Consider the following 18813-nt stretch of genomic DNA (forward strand, 5'->3'; position numbering starts at 1 on the left):
TCGAGGCCTAGATGTCTCGAGGGGATAATTAAGTACTAAAATATTTTGTGACAACGTGTTCACCAGCATCTAGCTGACGTATTTTTCCCAACATTTCAAGAAAACAATTATAGTAAAGGTAGCAAGGATTATAGTCACTCATAAAGTTAGAAGCTCGCTATATGGAGATGGCTCAGTTTTAATTATTAAAATATTATAAACAGGTTTATAAAAAGAATTATAAATCAAACACTTGGATATTCACTATCCAAGAAGTATTTGGAATAAATTAATACTTTATTTGCAAGTACTCAGATATTTAATATCCGAGAAGTCTTTAAATTAAATAATTGTTTTATTATAAACAAAGTCTTCCGCTAAAAACAACCGCAACTCTGATGTATTTACAAAACAATTATCTATTATTGGTCACACGCCTAAACCCTAAGTTGGGGTGTGAAACTACACAAAAGAATGTCGATAAGATTGATCCTCGCAGTGGATTGGAGAAAGTTGGTATTGAAGGTGAAACCGCCGTACACTTTGAAGAAAGTTCTGTTAAATATTTTACCACAAAGTTTTTATAAGAACTTCAATCGGTGGTATTATAATGAGAAGACGAGTAAAGCCATGATTGTATTGGGTTCCGGGAAGTAAAGTTAGAGTTTATTCGGATTTGGGATCTGATGTGGTTGGTCAACCTGTCTGAGTCTGACAACGACGTGTTATTCAACATTCAAATCAGATGGGCGCACACCAAAGATAATGACCTAGCTATGTAATTCCAAAGTGTTGTCTGTGTTTGTCATGCTTTCGGGATTCATAGTTGTGCCGACTGGAATACCAATCGCTTCAAGATGTGAAGACCAAAAAAGCTCGAGACGATGGGGAGTTTGTTGATACACCGTTATTCATCTCGTTCTGTATTTATCATATTTTGTAATAGACCTAATGTATAGGGGGTTAGTTATAAAAATATGTAAAGTACATTCGCTATGGATTATATAGCGAATGAACTGTTTTGATGTCTCATTAGTTAGGGGATGTTAACGAATGAGAGGATAATGTATAAGGCCATTCACTAGGGGAATGTCTGGCGAATGGCGTGGCGAATTTGGTTCATTCGTAAAGCCTGTATAACAAATGAGACATCATCTCCTATATATACCCTTGTATTTATTCTAATGATAACGGTTCTGAATTATTAACATTTTCCTCTTGTCACTATGTGCAAATTTCATCTCAACACACACACACACACTTACACAGAGTGATACCTAATCAGTTAACGTAGAACATATCAATAGACTTGATCAAACATTAACACATCATGATGATCATTCATATGGTTTCTCAATTTGTGAATCCTCCATATTCTTTCATTTTTCAATAGGCACTAATACCAATCACCAAACAAACTAAATACAAATTGAAATGAAATTATATTGAAAAAAAAACTAAAACAAAACCAAAACCAAAAACCTAAATAAAAAAAAATACCAATAAAACTAAAACAAAAAATGAAATCAATCTGAAAAGCTAAATTAATGAATATGAAACCGAATCAAAAACAAAAATTGTAGTAACCAAAATGAAAAGTTGTATAAAGTTAAACCACCTAAAACGAGACTAAAAAAAGAAACAAAATCGAACTGAAATGAAACAAATTTATAAAAACTAAAGCCGAACAAGATCAAAAACCTAAATGAAACCAAAATAAAAAATAACTACAATGAAACTTTGAAAATGAAAAATCAAACTCATTAAGGAACACATCTATTAATAGTATAGCAGATTAAAATTTGTTGAATGTAATTAAGTTGAATGTAATTTAATATATTTTGAATTATTTTATTAGCATGAAATTATAAAAATGCATATTATTTATGAAAAGAGTTATTGCTTTAATAGTATAGATGAAATATATGAAGATAATAGGTTATTGACCCGTGGGCGCCACGGGTGGAAAAATATAAATCATGTAACATCCACACGTTTCTAGCATCAACTGATATATAAACCATGTAAAAACATAACATTCAACTAAAATAACATTCATTTTACAATTATAAATTAGTAAATAGTTCCTTATAAACCTCATTTGTAGTTTTATTTGTAATTTTACATTCCATGTCTAATATAAGCATTTTAATACCATCTCTACTTTTCACTCGTGATAAAGCCACATATAGTTGACCATGTGTAGACACCGGTTATCGCAGGTATACGCCAACTCTTGCTAGTGATTGGCCTTGCCTTTTATTAATGGTCATTGCAAAACAAACCGCAACAGGAAATTGTCTTCGTTTCAATATGACTGGCAGTTTCTTATCTAAATGAGTTAGACCACTACGAGTTATATAAGTGTGAAACCCAATGTTAGTACCTAAATAACCTTTACTTCGATAAAACGCCTCCCCAAGTTAATTACTTGTAATCTGGTTCCTTTGCATAAACCGTTCTTCTTATCAATATTCGTTAGTAACATTATTGGCACACCAACTTTTAGAACCAATCTATGATTAGGCATACCAGACATCTTTATACCATTTAGAAAATCCGGTGAGTGTAATACTGGATCGAAACCAGGGCCAACACTATCAGACTTGTCTATACTATCAGAACTGAGATATTCAACTTCTTCTCCGGGAAACAAAGACAAAATTTTGTCATTAATATCTTGGACAGCCTCATTTAAAGGTGCAAGTATGACCCTTTCTTGAAAATATGAAATATCATTAAAATTTTCCAATAATACTGGATATACAAAATCAATCAGATCAGAAAAAAGATCGGATGAATCACCAATCAAAATATCATCTGGTATATCTATAATGGCGCTGTTGTATTTATAAATAATGAAATACAAATGTTGTATTTATAAATAAATGATAAGTTTACATGAATTATAAGACATCATAACTTATTTGAATTAAATACAAAAACATACAATGACTAACAAAGATAAATGAAAAATTAAAATATTTTATAACTTATATCATGAGTACAATAATAAGCAAACAAAGAAATTAGTCTCCAAATCAACAAAACAATTTTACAATTTTGATTCAATAGATGAACTTTATCTAAGACATTTATTACACATCAATAACCATAATGTTTATTACTTTAAGATAGTACCCGTGTTTATTTACACATCAATTTAAATATTCGTTGCACATCAATGTTAAAAGATGAACAATATCTAAGACATTTCTTTTTATAAGTATATTTTAAATTTATGTTACAAAACAAACTGTTATGACAATCTAAACCTAAGTTTAGCCTTTCATAATGCTATAACTAATTAATCTTTAAAATAAAGTTTTAATCAATATTCAATAACATATTAATTTTCATTCAAGTATAGTTGACATATAGTTGATTTCTAATATATATCACTTAGGAAATTAGGCAAAGTTTTCTCATCCATTTTTTATAACTTCTTTATGGATAAATTATGTTAAATAATTATTGAATACATATAATAATAATAACAATAATAATAATAATAATAATAATGTTTTAATAATGTGTGCTCTTTAGCTTTTATGTTTCTTTCATTGTGTATTTGTTTAACCCGTTTTCTTTATAGCTATATTTTTTTTACCCATTTAGCCAAATTGCATCTACTCGGGAGATTAAAATTTTCTCCATATTTTGTACATGCTAATTTGGTGGCGATGAAAATAGAAATTTAATTTTGTTAAAACTTAAACATAGAAATAATTAAAAAAAATTGTTTTTTCAACATGTGAATAATATGAATAACCATGTTCACTAATGGTTATTTACGGAGAAAAATGTATAAATTAATGAGAAAACGTGTTTTAGTTTTAGCAACCACTATTTGTTTAACAATTATGTTAAAATCATTTTGTGCATTATTTTTAGATGTTTAAAAATATAAGATTTAATGTAAATTAATGTTTGTCAACTTAAGAACTGATTTGAAGTCAAAACTTATATAAGGTCAAAAAAGTATTATAATTTTGTTCAATAAAAATAGTGATTAAAATATGAATTAAAACATAAATTATCAGATGATGTATATGAATATGGTTGATGACTATTAAAGAAACTTTATAATTAATTTTATTTAAATGAATATAAGTTGAAAGTTACAAATAATTTTTATTTTTAGTTGGGAATAAGGTATTGATATATTTTGATACCATAATTAAAAGTGTAACAATTACTAAATAAATAATTAACGAATCAATTTTTTAAGTAATTGTATTTAATATAACGATAATTTTGGTAATACGATTATTATTGATATATAAAACGAATATTGATTTTTGACTTTAACAATAATGGTTTTTTATTTTATAAAATACTGTAACAATAAAAAGTGAGTTAATTTGATAATAATGATGTAATAACAAAATGATTAAGGTATAGAAATTCAGAAAGTCAATTGATGCTATTTTTGGGCATTGCATCTTGATATTTAGACATAATTATAAAATTGTCAAATAAAAACATGTAAAATTTTCTAAGATTTGAAAGTATCAAAATCTTTTAAATGTAAATGAGAATTTGTCCAATAATGTTTGCTAAGTTTGAAATACGACTACAAATAGATTATATTGCTAGAATTTGACATATTATAAATGTACTGTTTGTTAATAAGATTTGGAATGAAGAAAAAATACATGCTTTGTTTATGAACAAAAACATATAATCATATAAGAGTTGTAATCAATAAATATACAAATTCTTATAAAAGAATTTTTATTTTAACTTTTGTATAAGAAACATTCATTAACTTTTTTTGTTAAATCTATTAAATCCAATGCTAGAGTTCACTTTTATGAATAAGAAAATTATTAGTAACCTTCAAAAAAATATTTAGTACAGTTGTATTGTAATAAATAAACTTCAAAAAAATGAAATTTTTTTTTATTTTTGTAATATTAAAATGGGGTTTCATTTTATACAATAATTTTGACATTCAATTTGTAAAAGTTTGTATTTAATTTGAAAATTCCGTATTTAATTGGTTATAGAAAATATGGGGTATGAATTTTAAAATTTATACATAATTAAAAAAGAGTTAAATATAAAAAATTAGAAATAATGGTTTAAATATGTTATTAATATTAACCATATATTAAAGGTATTATATAAAAAACGAATTAAATAAATGTACATTTTATTATATAATTTATTTTTGATATTTTGAAATAAATATATTAATAGATTTAGTTGAAATTGACATTAAAATCATAATAACTTGAAATATTTAAAAATGGTTATTAAAAGTAATTTTTTTTATTTAAGGCATTAATATTGAAAGTTTATGAAATGGTCAAATTCGTTAAATTTTGGTTTTGAATATCTAGTGAAAGTCAAACTGTATAACACATTTTTGTAAACTTCACATAAATAGTGAAACTCCAAATTTGAATGGTGAAAATCGGTTTCTAACATGTCATATTAAATGTGTATTATTTTAAAATGTTAAATACGATAATATTGGAAAGTATAATAATGATTTAAATTGCGTTGACATTAGGGATTTAATTGGAATTTGAACAACAATATAAGATTGATTATCTTACTATAACTAATTTAATATATTATACATGATCAATTAAATTTCATTTCTGGATTATATAATAAGGGTGTTGCTAAACGTACGCTTCTCTCCTTCATTTTTACTAAACGTACTACCTCCCTCAAGTTTTACATTAATACAATTTAAACCTTTTATGTTTATTCTTGTCACATTTTGTCATATTTTATCATCATTATTAATAAAAAAAAGTTTTTTTTATTATTTAAAGAGTTTTTCTTTTCTTTTTGTTTGTATATTATAAAATATTTTTTTGTTTTTTTTAATAACAAAATAATTGTTTATGTAAAAAGGGTTTTATAAAATTAAAAGAATAAAAGCATTTTTTTTCTACAAGTATTTTAATACTTTTAGGGTGTGTTTTTCTTTTTAAATAATATTTAGAGATAGCTTACTCTAAAAAAACACATTTTTTACATCAATAAAACAAATTAAACAACATACAACTTGATCAACAAGTTGGTGTTTTCTCATCTGACAATAATTTCATGCTTTCGAAGTTATCAAAAAATATTTAAATAATCTTTTTTGTAGGGTGTGAGGCATATGATAAGATATATATATATATATAATGTTTTATCGAATTTATAAAGGCGTTATATCATTGTTCTTTAAATAAATTTTATAATGATTATTATTATTAATATTATTATTATTGTTATAATAAAGAACAATACACACAAGGAGTGAAAATAAAAAATAAATAAAAATAAATTTTATAGTATTTGATTTGATATTTTAAAAGGAGACTTGAAATGACTAAAAATATTATAAGGTAGTAATATGTCCAATAAATTTGTTGAAGGAAATGAAAGTTTAGAGGAGGGGTATGACAAGTACACAAGGGGGTACGTTTAGCCTAACCCTAATAAATTAAATTACATGAATTGTGAAAAAAATACATGAATAATAACAAAAATATGCATTAACATTAAACAAAAAATAAGATATTTTGTCAACAAATCCTCAATCCATTATATCAAGTTGGGGACAATAACCTGAAATGATTAATATTAACATCACATAATAAATAAATTACCAATTATGGAAGATTTGAATTATGTGAGCAAATGTAAACCGTACCGATAAACAATATAACCTTACCGGAAAAACATATAAATGTGTATTAGTACAAAATCGGTGAAAACCTAACAATAAATATAAAAACATTCACCATCCAATAATTAATACAAAATTGTGTGAATAATATACTCAAATTAATGAATGTGTAATTTGAAATAAAAGTAAAAGTCTGGATTATGGTAAGCTATTTATTTTTATGTAACAATATCCTTCCGTCTAGCAAAATCATCTATGTCGACCAATCTTCTCCAGGCTTGTTATTGTAATTGAGACGCCATAGTTTCAAAATACGAAGCTTAAGGACACAGTCGTTGTTAAGCATATCAAATTGGTTCAACATTGTAATGTTTGTTGGCTCTATCTTTCTGCTGATGAAATTAAAAATAAACAAACTATTAATTTTTGAACAATTATAGTTTGAACCGAATAACTAAAAAACAAAATGAATTATATAATCACGACCAAACTATATACCTTACAAAGAAACAAATTCGTTTTTTTTTTTTAATTCCGGTGTGATGGTGTGAGAATTATTGCGTGAAGGTCAGAGTATTTATACATAAGGATTAGATGTTTGAATTTTTGGATAGTTGAATAAATAAGGAAGGTATAAATGTAATTAATTAAAAATCATAAAATTAGGGATTTTGATTTAGCTTGAAATATGGACGAAAATTAGGAGGTCTTTGATTACGGATTTTGAAATTTTGAAATATTTGAACTTAATGTTGTTAAATTATATTTTTATATTATAATTACAATATAAATAAAATTAATATGTTTAAATCTACACCATATTTCAACGTATTGTATAAAGATAGTAATGTACAAAAATATGTAACTAATTTACTTTTTATTTATGACCATTAATAAAAATTAATCATCAATTGAATAATTGCATAATTGATAGAAGTTGTAGATTTATGATAATTTTAGAATCCCTATGATAAATTGTTTCTTGTATAATGAATTTTATTATTTATTTGTTACCATCCCTAAAATTAGAATCATTATGATAATATTAGATCCTTAATCATAAGGTTGATTTGATGATTATGTTAAAATCATTCATACCACGTATATATCATAATTGATTATAATTTTGAAATTCCGTAATCAAAGTAATCCTTAATCATATGGTTGATTTGTTTCTAATATAGAGAAATTTACTTGCATTTGATTACGGATTTCAAGTTTACTTGAAATTAATCGGTCAAATCTCATAAATCTAAAATTAAAACCATTATTTATCAATTAATAAATTAAACAATTAAAAATTAAGAAATAATAATAAAAAATAGCAAAGTGACATTTGATCGAACATCTAGTGGGCAACCTAAATTAGTATATGAAATCACAAACAAAAAAAAATCATGTGAATCAACATACACAACATAATATCTGATACTTTAAGTGACTGGTAGCAACGTTGATGGTCTGTTAACACAGTCATGGGTAGGCCGAATTGTTGTAGATTAAACGTCCGGCTGGTGAACAGCTTCATCGACGGTGGACGGTCAATTTAACGGATAAACGAAATGAAGGTAGAAATCCGTGGAAGAACAGGATGGATGCGTGAAAGAGGGGATAATTGATTTTAATCATTAATCATTTAATAGAATTTATTGTCTAGTATTTTTATTTATTTTAGAATTTTTTTTATTCATATAAAAAATAGAGAAGTGGTAGATAAAAATGAAAAGTTTAAGTATCCACCAATAAAAAGAAATCATGTTGAGTTAAACTCATTCGCTTTAATATTATAGGTAGATTAAACATCTCCCTAACATCTAAGCATCATTAATTATCACTAAATTAACTAACCCAACCCTAATTCATTAGTCTAGGATAATGAATTTAAATGAAAACAAAATAATAATAATAATAATCAACATGGTGATCTTACATTGATCAAACAACTATTGAGTTAGCTTTTCAAACGTATGTTTTGCAGGGAATTACCAAACATGTAAGAAATCAAAGAACATGGATCTCGATGCATATCAAGGATACCGATTTTGAAGGGATTTTGATTGTGTGACCCGAATGATGCTTGGGTCATATACGAGAAATCTGCTTATTATGTTACAAGTATTTTGTTTAAAAACACATTGTGCTTTGTAAACTTTTTAAAAACTAATGGTATCATAATGCTACTATGTTTGCGATAATCGTATGCTTACGATATTCACGACCGTCGCGCCTTCTGCTTTGGTGGGGTGTGACAACCCAAACTGGAGTAATTTGTCTAGTTTACTTCGATGGCTCAACTATACAACTTGGTTTTGGCAATGTGGTGATTTAATGAGCTATGATTTGGAAATTTTAGCGCCGGTCATATAAACCAAGTTTGTTATTATTATTTATATTTATATTATAGATACTATATGTTTTCTATTGATTAATCATTTTTAAGGTACTTAAAACTTCTATTTTGAGAAAAGAAAAGTAAATTGATTCAAACCATCAAATACCGAACTGAACTGGCAAATTTTAAAACTGCCTGGCTAACCTATTTGTGCTCACATTCTAACTCGAATCCGGCTCATTTAGGCCGGTGCTGTGCGCTAGTGCACCTCAACACCCTTCTAATACCATACTCTTAATCAAACCACACCACCACCATCACCCATGCTGGGTCAAGTCAGTTAAGCCCACTGGCGCCATCCTCCTAGCGCCCACCCACTCTTCCGAAGGGTGTGACATCACATGCAAACACACACATATTTATTTGTTATTTCGTTTAAATATTAGTCAAGCCACAAAGGTTTTTGACAAAATGGCAAAACACGTCCTTTGTGTTTGCACGGTTTTTCAATGGACGTCCTTTGGCAAACTTAATGATAGAAAACATCCTTTACATTCAGAAAATCTTGCACGGTTCGTCCTTTTCACTAACGAGAGTTAGTTTTTCTCGTGAAATCCAGTCATGTGCACATCATGTGAGGGCAATTTAGTTTTCTAATAAATAAAAAATATATATTTATTAAAAATATAAGTGGGCCACTGAATTAATTAATAATAATAAAATAATATATGTTTCATAAATCCTACTGCACACTCGTCCCCGGCCGGCAACCGTCGCCATCTTCAACAACCACACCACTGCCATCGCCCACTCGTCCCCGGACGGCAACCGTCACCATTGTCGACTACAATACCATCGCCTAAACTACCACCACCACCGTGCACTCCCTCTCTCCCTCTCTCTACACCACCGGACCACCACACCACCAATCCACCATACCCAAATAGCTACAGACCACCACCATCAATCAACTATACCCGTCTGTTTCACCTCGCCGGAACCCTAGAAATGGCCGGAGTTGCACAAATTAGCCCCAAAACACATTGAAACGATGGCATAGGCTTTACAATTACCGGCGTCATAGATGATAAATGGAGCTCCGATTTTCAATTTCACACCAAATCAAACTTGTCGGACTTAATAAACCATAGAAATCAAATACCCACCAGAAGATCTGTCACGACTGCACCGGCGGCCCAATTTTGGGGTTTCTTCTTACCAGATGTGAACTTTCTGGTTGAGGATGTTAACAATGGTGGACTGTCTATAGTTAATGTATACGCGGTGGTTGCAGGTTGTGACGGATTGTGTATACGCGATGGTTGCAGGTGGTGGCGGATTGTGTATACGCGGTGGTTGCAAGTGGTGGCATTCCGGCGATGTGGTGGTGGTGGTCCGGGGCTGTAGTGGCGGCATGTGGCGGGTGGTGTCGTGGTGGTCTGTTTAGAGGATTTGCAGAGAAATGGAGCAGAAAGATAAAGAAGATAGAGAGAGAGAGTGTGTGTGTCACTATGTTTTATGCAATTTACAAATATACCCTCATGCATATTGCACATGACCAAATTTAACGAAAATATTTAACTGGGTTAGGGTCAAAGGACAAAACGTGATAAAGTTTTCAAATATAAAGAATGTTTTCTATCATTATGTTTGCCAAAGGACGTCCATTGAAAAACCGTGCAAACATAAATGACGTCTTTTGACATCTTGTCAAAGTTTTTTTAGAGGATGGATTAGTCAAAGCCCACGTCATGCGCCATGACCCGCATGACGAGGGTGACATGTGAATAATAATTGCAAACAAGACTTGCTGAAAAGACTTCCTCTGATTCAATCTAAAATAGTACAAAGGACAGTGATTTAAACTCAAATAATAATATTAAACTTTTCCAATACAACACCATCACCATTCACTAAATAGTAAATATCATATCATTCAGTCAAACGGGCCGAAGTCAACCATTCTTGAGCTGCCACGAGGTCCGGCAACACTGTAGCCCCGGACTTCTTCCAATTCTCAGCATCGGGAGTTTTAAACCTATCCAACAACAACGCATGCATCCCGATACTCTTAGCAGGAATATAATCTTTCCTCATGCTGTCCCCAATGTGCAAGGCTTCTTCGGGTGCTATATTTCCAGCCCGCTCTAAAGCAATCTTGTAGATTCTCGGGTCGGGCTTTTCCACACCTTCCAGGCCCGAGAAAACTCCAAAGTCCCATTCTGATCCCTGAGTTTCAAAATGTTAATTAATTTATCACTAATTTGTATGAGACATACAAAAATGTTGAACCCAACATGAGTTTTCATGGGTTGACACGAACATGACCCGTTTAACCCGAAACTTATATTATTTAACTGTATAAGTGCTCTAAAAGTACAAACTTAAAGCAAAATACAAATATATATAAAGTAACCGAGGATAAAACTAAACGAACCAACCTGCAAACCGGCCAGATTGACCAACGACTGTTTAACCTGAACTCTCTTTTTTCTCTTTTTTTCTCTATATTAATGCTCTCAAATTAAAAATTTACAACAAATTACAAATGCATATAACATAACTGAGTATAAAGCTAAATAAGTCAGCCTGAAGTACCGGCCAGGTTGACCCAAAATTAACCCAAACCTGTTTAACCCGATATTTTTTTCTATATTAATGCTCTAAAATTACTAACTTAGAGAAAAAAAGGCTCACATATAATATAATAGTGTAAAACAAAAAGGGAGAACCGGCCAGGTTGACCTGAAACTGACCCGAGCCCATTTTGCATAAACCAAAAAGCGTGAGTTTCGTGTTAGGTTTGTGTCGTGTAAGGAATACGCACCTTAAAAATAATCCACATTGTAGATCAAATTCGTTAATCTGATTTTATCCATTGACCAAAATATGATGGAGTTAGCCATTGGGCCTTTAAAAGGGGAGGGGGGGTCGAAATGGGCAATTTTTATGCTATAAAACTTGTACAGTGAGCAACCTGTGTTGTAAAAGTTATTAACATAATATTAATTCTTAAAATTATTATATTCTTATAATAAGAATCTAGTAAAGAATGATTTTTTTTTCCGAACATCCAGTAAAATATTTAAGAGGTTTAATACATTCTAAATACAAAGGAAAACTGTATATACTTTGATAGTTGCATAACGGATCAAAAGGGACAATTTTTATGCTAAAAAAATGGTACATTTGTACAGTCAGCACCTTATTGTGTAAATGGTTTTGAACATAACAATGTTTTCAGTCTTATCTTTTCTTAACTAATAATGTAGTCAATCTGCAAAGTAGTTATATTTTTATAATAAGAATCTAATATAAAATGATTAAAGAGGTTTAATACATTCAAAAAAGAGCCACTGACCTCATTTAAGCCCAAAGCGGGAAGAATAACATCCCGGTACCTATATTCAGCATTGCTAACAATCCCAACCGTGACACCTTGTGAACGAAGCCACCTTAAAAACGGTTGAGAATCAGGGAACACCGTGTACGGTGCAGATGAACCAAATGTAGAATATATGCGCCTGAATATTTTCTCAAACGCCTCTTCATCAAAATCATACCCCGCCTGACATGCATAACATAATAAAAGAACTGCTATCAAAACACACATCTAAACACTCGTCAATAATTTTAACAATCATGAAAGCGACAATAAATTCTTGTAAGAGTAACAAATCTTACCTTGACAAAAGAATCTCGAACGCAAGTTTTCCACCAAACAATATTTGGAATTTTCTCCGCAAACCCGAAACATGGGTGGTTTTTTGCCATTTCCGTGTAAGCGATTTTAAACCCATCGTGCACACGTTTGTAGTCCGGGCAAGGAAGCCCGGATGATTTGGCTGCCATGCAATAATAATCACCGAGTTCATTCTTGTAAGCCATTAACGTCCCCGTGACATCCACGGTGATACATCTCAACTTTGTTAAAATAGACATATTTGAACCAAAGATAATTAATTGCTTTGTTTTTATTTAACCAGTATTATAAGACAAGATCATTCAGAAGCTCCTGCAATTAATATAAGAGCAACAAGGCAACTTTATTATATATCAATGTAATAACAAAACAAAATAAAGTGGTTCATAATATTAGTGTGCAACATATAGGAGCAAAATGGTGTTGGCAGAGCCCCTACTGGCTTGTTAGAAACTGAAATCGAGCTGAGCTTAAACGATTTCGAGGGTGAGCTTCACATTTCAAGTCTAAATATATAATTTTTTTACTTAGCATATTTATAGAATAATAATAATAATTATTATATATAAACATATGATAAACAATGAATAACAAAGACGCGAAAGTGAAGCATTGAGAAATAGATACATAGAGCTCTAACTAATTGATGAGAAAGAAACGCAGGAAGCAAATGAATCAAATACATAATGCATTTGAAGCCCTAACTGATCCAAAATAAAAGTAAATGATTTAATGAAAATAAACAATGAATAAATGAAACTGAGTATACCTGGAAGAAGAAGAAGAAATTGATAAGAGAATCTGAGTTGCTTGCTTCGTTCAAATCACCATTTAATTTAATCAGACACAGAGAGAGAGAGCGCTTTATATTCTTTCAAATCAAAGGGATTAATAAATAAAGTTATTATTAATATTATTTCATGGCTTTATTTGTTCATCCGTCCGTACTCTTGAATTCTTTACCGCGGCGCCGGTGGGTGCTGGATTCTGCCCATGGACTATGGAGGTAGGAAGGAAGTAAACTAATCCACTTTTTATTTTCTTACGTCCAGTTCTTGAGTTTTTTTTTAAAGGAAACTAAGGGGGTGTTTGGTAGAGGGAATTGAGAGGTGAGAAATGGAATTGGAAAGAATTCTCTTGTTTGTTTATGAAAGAAAGAGGTGAGAAATGGAAATAAACCATTTCCATTTCTCTGATTTTGTTTCTCTAAAAAAAGCGGAGAATTGGATTTATCGACGTTCATTTCTCCCATTTTCCTTCTTTTCCTTTCAAACTCTTTCTTCTGCAAATGAAAGGCTCTCTCGACGTTCATCTCTTCCGATGACGGTCGTTGCCGGCTTCCATTTTTGAATCCTAGGCAACAGAGATGACGGAGGTAAGATGGTGATGTTTCATTGGACTTCTAAATCTGCTTTCTCCATCGATGATGGCCGTTGCCGGGTTTCGTTTTGGAGCTCTAATCAACGGCGGTGGTGGTCTCGGGTAAGCAGTTAGTTCTTAATTTTGCCTTTTTTTTCTTTGATTTGTTTGTTGATATTTAAAAGACATTTCTAGGGTTTATGGACTCGCTGATGATTTTGTTTGCAAGGTCGCGGACCTGGTTTCGGTGGACATTCACCTTCAAATCTGGTATTGTGGATATGGATCACGTAATGGTAACCAACTCTGTTGAATCAAACTGATAAGATGGTTAGTGTTTGTAGTTTTATATTGGTTTTCGTTTTTACTTTGGGATTTGATCGAACAGGTGACGGGGCAAGTGCTAATTTGGCGAATGTGTGTATTTGTTGGAGTTTCTCTTATTACGTACTGAAATGATGAGATTAATCTCATTATAGTGCTGATTTTTGGATGTTTATGGATTCAATGGTGGTCGGATCCGTTTGCTTTGGGTACTTTAAGGGGCGTTTATGTGGTTGCTTCCGCGGTATGGCTATTTTTGGCCTTTTTAAGTGTTTCTACACTTTGTTTCCACCTATGCACGCGATTACTTGATGGTCTGTTTCTTAAAAACGTTTTCGGTTTGTTGTGATGATGAACCTGGCCTCATCTGAGCTTCATCATAGTGGTATACAATGGCCTTCGAAACATAGATTTGGGTTAATTTGATTAGATAAATTGGTTTGTGGATGTGATGATGATTCAGTCTTTGGCGTGTCGACTTTTATTGTACTCATGATATGGTTCTGAGCCTTTTTTTATTACACCTTTCGACAGTAATTTTGCGGCTATGATGATACTTTGTGAGCGACTTGGCTTTGTTGTATATGGTTTATTAATTGTTGTGCAAGTTGTGTACAAACAAATGATATGTTGTTTGTTAAGTCCATTGTTTATATATTATTTTTAAGTTTGGTTGTCACTCACTCACGATTGTACCATCTCTTCACATTGGTGCTTAAACAGTTATATGGAGTGCATTGTTGTTTGTACTTATTTCGTTGTATTCTTTGGCTTACACGTTCATTTACATGTACAACCGACGAGAATTTGACTGTCATGATGATCTGAGTATGGAATTATTTGATAAACGGTTATGATGATCATGTTTCCGTCGTCTGAAACTCCATAGCTTTCGTATGTATCAGTTAGTTTTGACTCATGAAAGTTTGATGAACATCAGTTTTATCGTTGATGTGACTGTGATGATGATGTGCCTGTATCTGTGTATCTGTTTGATAGTCGTTCATTTAACATTGGGATCAATATCCTATCCATGACCAGGCATGTCTTGGTTTCAGGATAATGTTTGTACGTGATTAAATTCGGGCATGTATTAGTTCCTAAATATTGTAGCATCTAATTTCAGTACTTATGTAACCTCTGATTAGAGCTAATGTTTTCCTTATCAGTTTGATTTTTTTATATTGCAGATTTGCGAAGCTTTTCTGATGACTGTCAGGCCGTGCATGTCTTAATTTCAGGATAGTTTTGGTTCATGCTACGATTCGAGTATGCATTTGTTCCTAAATATCGCGTCGTCTAATTTCAGTACTTATATACCTCTAATTTGAAGATACTTTAATCACATTTATTGGATCATACCTTTTAGGCAGATTAACTTTATTTGTTGCTGATCAGAAGCATTTTTTTAAATTAAAGGCTGTTATTTGGTGTTTTTTAAACTAAAAATAGGTTAAATAACAGCCCAAATTGATTAAAGATAGTCAAAATTGTTGCAGTAGACTTTTGATGATCAAAGTTGGTCACTGCAGGTTTACTTTTGTTATTTAAACTACTAGAGTTAAATTGAAATAGATTACATTTGTAATGGTTTACTTTTGTAATTTAAACTACTAGAGTTAAATTGAAATAGATTACGTTTGTAATTCAAATGAGGTTTAGACTGCTAGACGTTATTTGAAATTGGGTCAGATCCACAGAAACTTACAAATATAAATTGCATATTGTTAAGGGCATATTTGGTATTTCTCTTAAAAAGTTGAGTTGAAGTAAAATGTCAACTTTGAGATTGAATTGGTCAAATGATAGTGTGGTAGCCTAAAAATTGTCAGTGATGTGTTATATAAGTTTTAACATTGACATAAACGTTACACCAAATATAGGGATCTAAATGGGTTTGAGACTTTGAGTTAGCTTTGATTCAAATGAAACCTATCTCACAAAAGACTTTTTTGCACAGGTTGGCATGAAAGTGAAAAAATAATGAGATAGCCAATGACATCCAAGTAGTACAGGAGAGGAAATCCTTTGGTCGATAGGGACTCTTTTAGCATGCAAAAAAAGCATTAGCATGGGTTATAAACTCTTCTGGTGTTTACTTGAAATTCATTGTGTAACAACTGATATTGTGAGTTATGATAAAAACGGTTCAAAGCAGCTCATTTGATTGCTAAAGATATGGATCTAGGACGTTCTTTTCTTGCGTTGACAATAGAAGAGAAAATTGAGATGGTCGAGTTGTATACCGATGGTTCAATGGGATAGTTGTGTATGGTTGAAGTATGTTTTGTATGTGAATTGGTTTTAACTATGGTTGATGTTTTTTGCTTAAAAACTATGTTTTGTATGTGAATTGGTTTGATCAATGCATATTTTGGTTGGAATTTATGCATCTTTTTATATGTTTTTTATTTTTTAATAAATATTTGTTATGAAAAAAATACTTGTGCTAATGATAAAGTTGATATAATTCTCTGTTTATTTTCTATGTACCAAACAAGAGAAATGATTCTCAGCTATATTTCTCTACTGAAATCTCTGTACTACCAAACAGAACAGTCAATTCTCATTCTCTAGACCAATTCCCTTTCTCTGCAATTCCATTTCTCTATTCCATTTCTCTACAATTCCATTCTCTATACCAAACACCCCCTAAAGGAATATGAATGTTTTTGAGTTTTTTTTAGGATGGAAAGGAAAGGAGTTAGGAGGGATTAAATTAATGTATTTTTTCAATAAGTTATCCTCTCAGAAATTAGATGATTACTAAGGATAACTATTTTTTAACATAGTTATCCTTCAATTTCCTCTAATTTCATTTTAACTCAAGAACACACCTAATTAAAAAAATTTCCTTCCTTTTCCTTCCATTTCTTATCATTCCCTCTCATTTCCTTTTCTTTTCTTGGTTAAAAAACTCAAGAATAAGGCGTTAAGGTCCTTGTGCTTTCAGACTTTGCTGGATTTCCACTACTTCATTTACATCTTTTCAATTAACATTTATTTGTTCACGAGTGACTCTGAGATGGATAATTCATGGGTAGAGTCGAAGAATGTGAACTATACAAGTTAGCAATAACATTGATTAAATGAAGTAAAGGCTCCGGTGTATAGATAAGACCTCACCGTTTAAGAAGTAACCGATGGAATCTACTATTTCTTTATCATTACTTTGATTTTTTAATACATAGTATAGTACAATTTCGTATTTCAAGGTGAAATGCCTAGAAAAAATAAAAAATTGTTGTTGGAAAATTTTTTTATTTTTTTTCTTTTTTTTCCTTCTTAATGGTAGAGATTTGGAGAAAGATGTTATTTCTTTACACATACAGTCTTTATTTTTATTTTTATATCCTTTGAACATGGTACAGTAGAAACTCTATAAAATAATACACTTGGGACCACCGAAATTTATTAATTAAAAGAGTTATTAATTTATATATTAATTATAATTTTATTAATCTATAGTAGAATACTTAGTTTACAAACACCTTTCAAGCTTCCAATTAATTATTGTATACAATGCATGTATATCAAATGAATGGCCCAATTTGAAAGAAACCTTCAATCTTTAACCTTGTGAACAATTTCTTGTTGAGCTATGAGAAACAACACCAGAAGTTCTTACCATGCTAAGGAAAATTAGAGACGAGATTTAAGGGGAAATTGATTTCAACAAAAAACAAAAGACAATTGAGTCATTTCTCAAGAAACCTTCATAAATCATTCATGTAATATGCTATATATAAGGAATTATTAATTTATATTTTATATGAGGTCTTTTTTTTTTGAACGGCCAACGAAAACAATCTATTAAATAAAACTTAAAAGTTACAAAGCGGACCAGCATAGCATGATACTATAAGCTGGCCAAAAACCACACCAGAAATAAAACCAACCACCCCGGCTACACTGGAAATCTAACCCAATCCGCCCATGAGAACGAAGAGCTCTTTGCTCTATTTTTAACCCAAAGAAAACTAAGCGCTTTAACGTCCTCCACTACACTTTCCACCGTAACCATCAGGCCATTATACACCATATCATTTCTCGCCTTCCACAAGCACCATAATGTAGCGAGACAAACAGCATAAAACTCTTTCGCTTTTCTCTTTGGAAACTTAGTATATTTATGGAGCTCGATAATGTCTCGGACACCAAAAGCGAATAAATTTGGTACTTTACACCATGTGGAAATAACATGCCAAACCACATGAGACAAAAACGTGATTGGTCGTTTCTTCCATCTCACCGCATGCCGGGCAGTCTACCGACTCCAACGAAATGTTCCGTTTAGCCAATAAAGTTAAAACAGGAACCCTATCCAATTCTGTCCGCCATGCCAAAATAATTACCTTTCCGGGCACCCAATTATTCCATTCAATTTTGTACTCGGGCTAGCAAACACTAACCTCACTGATTCTCGCCTTTATACTCGAAACTGAAAATGTACCAGACGAGTCAAGATCCCAACTG

The 18813-nt window shown here is 31.0% G+C and overlaps 1 protein-coding gene across 1 annotated transcript; it reads right to left on the reverse strand.

Moving 5' to 3' along the window:
- Positions 1 to 10792: 10792 nt before the first annotated feature.
- On the reverse strand, positions 10793 to 12911 carry LOC143588870 (uncharacterized). Its single transcript, XM_077069775.1, has 3 exons — positions 12636 to 12911; positions 12313 to 12519; positions 10793 to 11180 (listed from the first exon to the last, which is right to left on the reverse strand). Exons 1-3 carry the CDS (start codon positions 12891 to 12893, stop codon positions 10884 to 10886), a joined length of 762 nt encoding a protein of 253 aa, XP_076925890.1. The 5' UTR covers positions 12894 to 12911; the 3' UTR covers positions 10793 to 10883.
- Positions 12912 to 18813: the final 5902 nt, after the last annotated feature.

The sequence above is a fragment of the Bidens hawaiensis genome, unplaced genomic scaffold (assembly GCF_021521415.1).
Source record: "Bidens hawaiensis isolate Kalapana, Puna unplaced genomic scaffold, B.hawaiensis_p1.1 tig00036847_1, whole genome shotgun sequence".
Lineage (NCBI taxonomy): Eukaryota > Viridiplantae > Streptophyta > Magnoliopsida > Asterales > Asteraceae > Bidens > Bidens hawaiensis.

What these genes read in the sequence shown, in the direction of transcription:
- LOC143588870 (XM_077069775.1), bottom strand. Translation starts at nt 12,893, where the DNA reads ATGTCTATTTTAACAAAGTTGAGATGTATCACCGTGGATGTCACGGGG. An exon ending in TTCGAGATTCTTTTGTCAAG is followed by an intron (nt 12,520 to 12,635) that starts GTAAGATTTGTT and finishes TATGCATGTCAG; the next exon opens with GCGGGGTATGATTTTGATGA. An exon ending in CCGCTTTGGGCTTAAATGAG is followed by an intron (nt 11,181 to 12,312) that starts GTCAGTGGCTCT and finishes TTTGAAACTCAG; the next exon opens with GGATCAGAATGGGACTTTGG.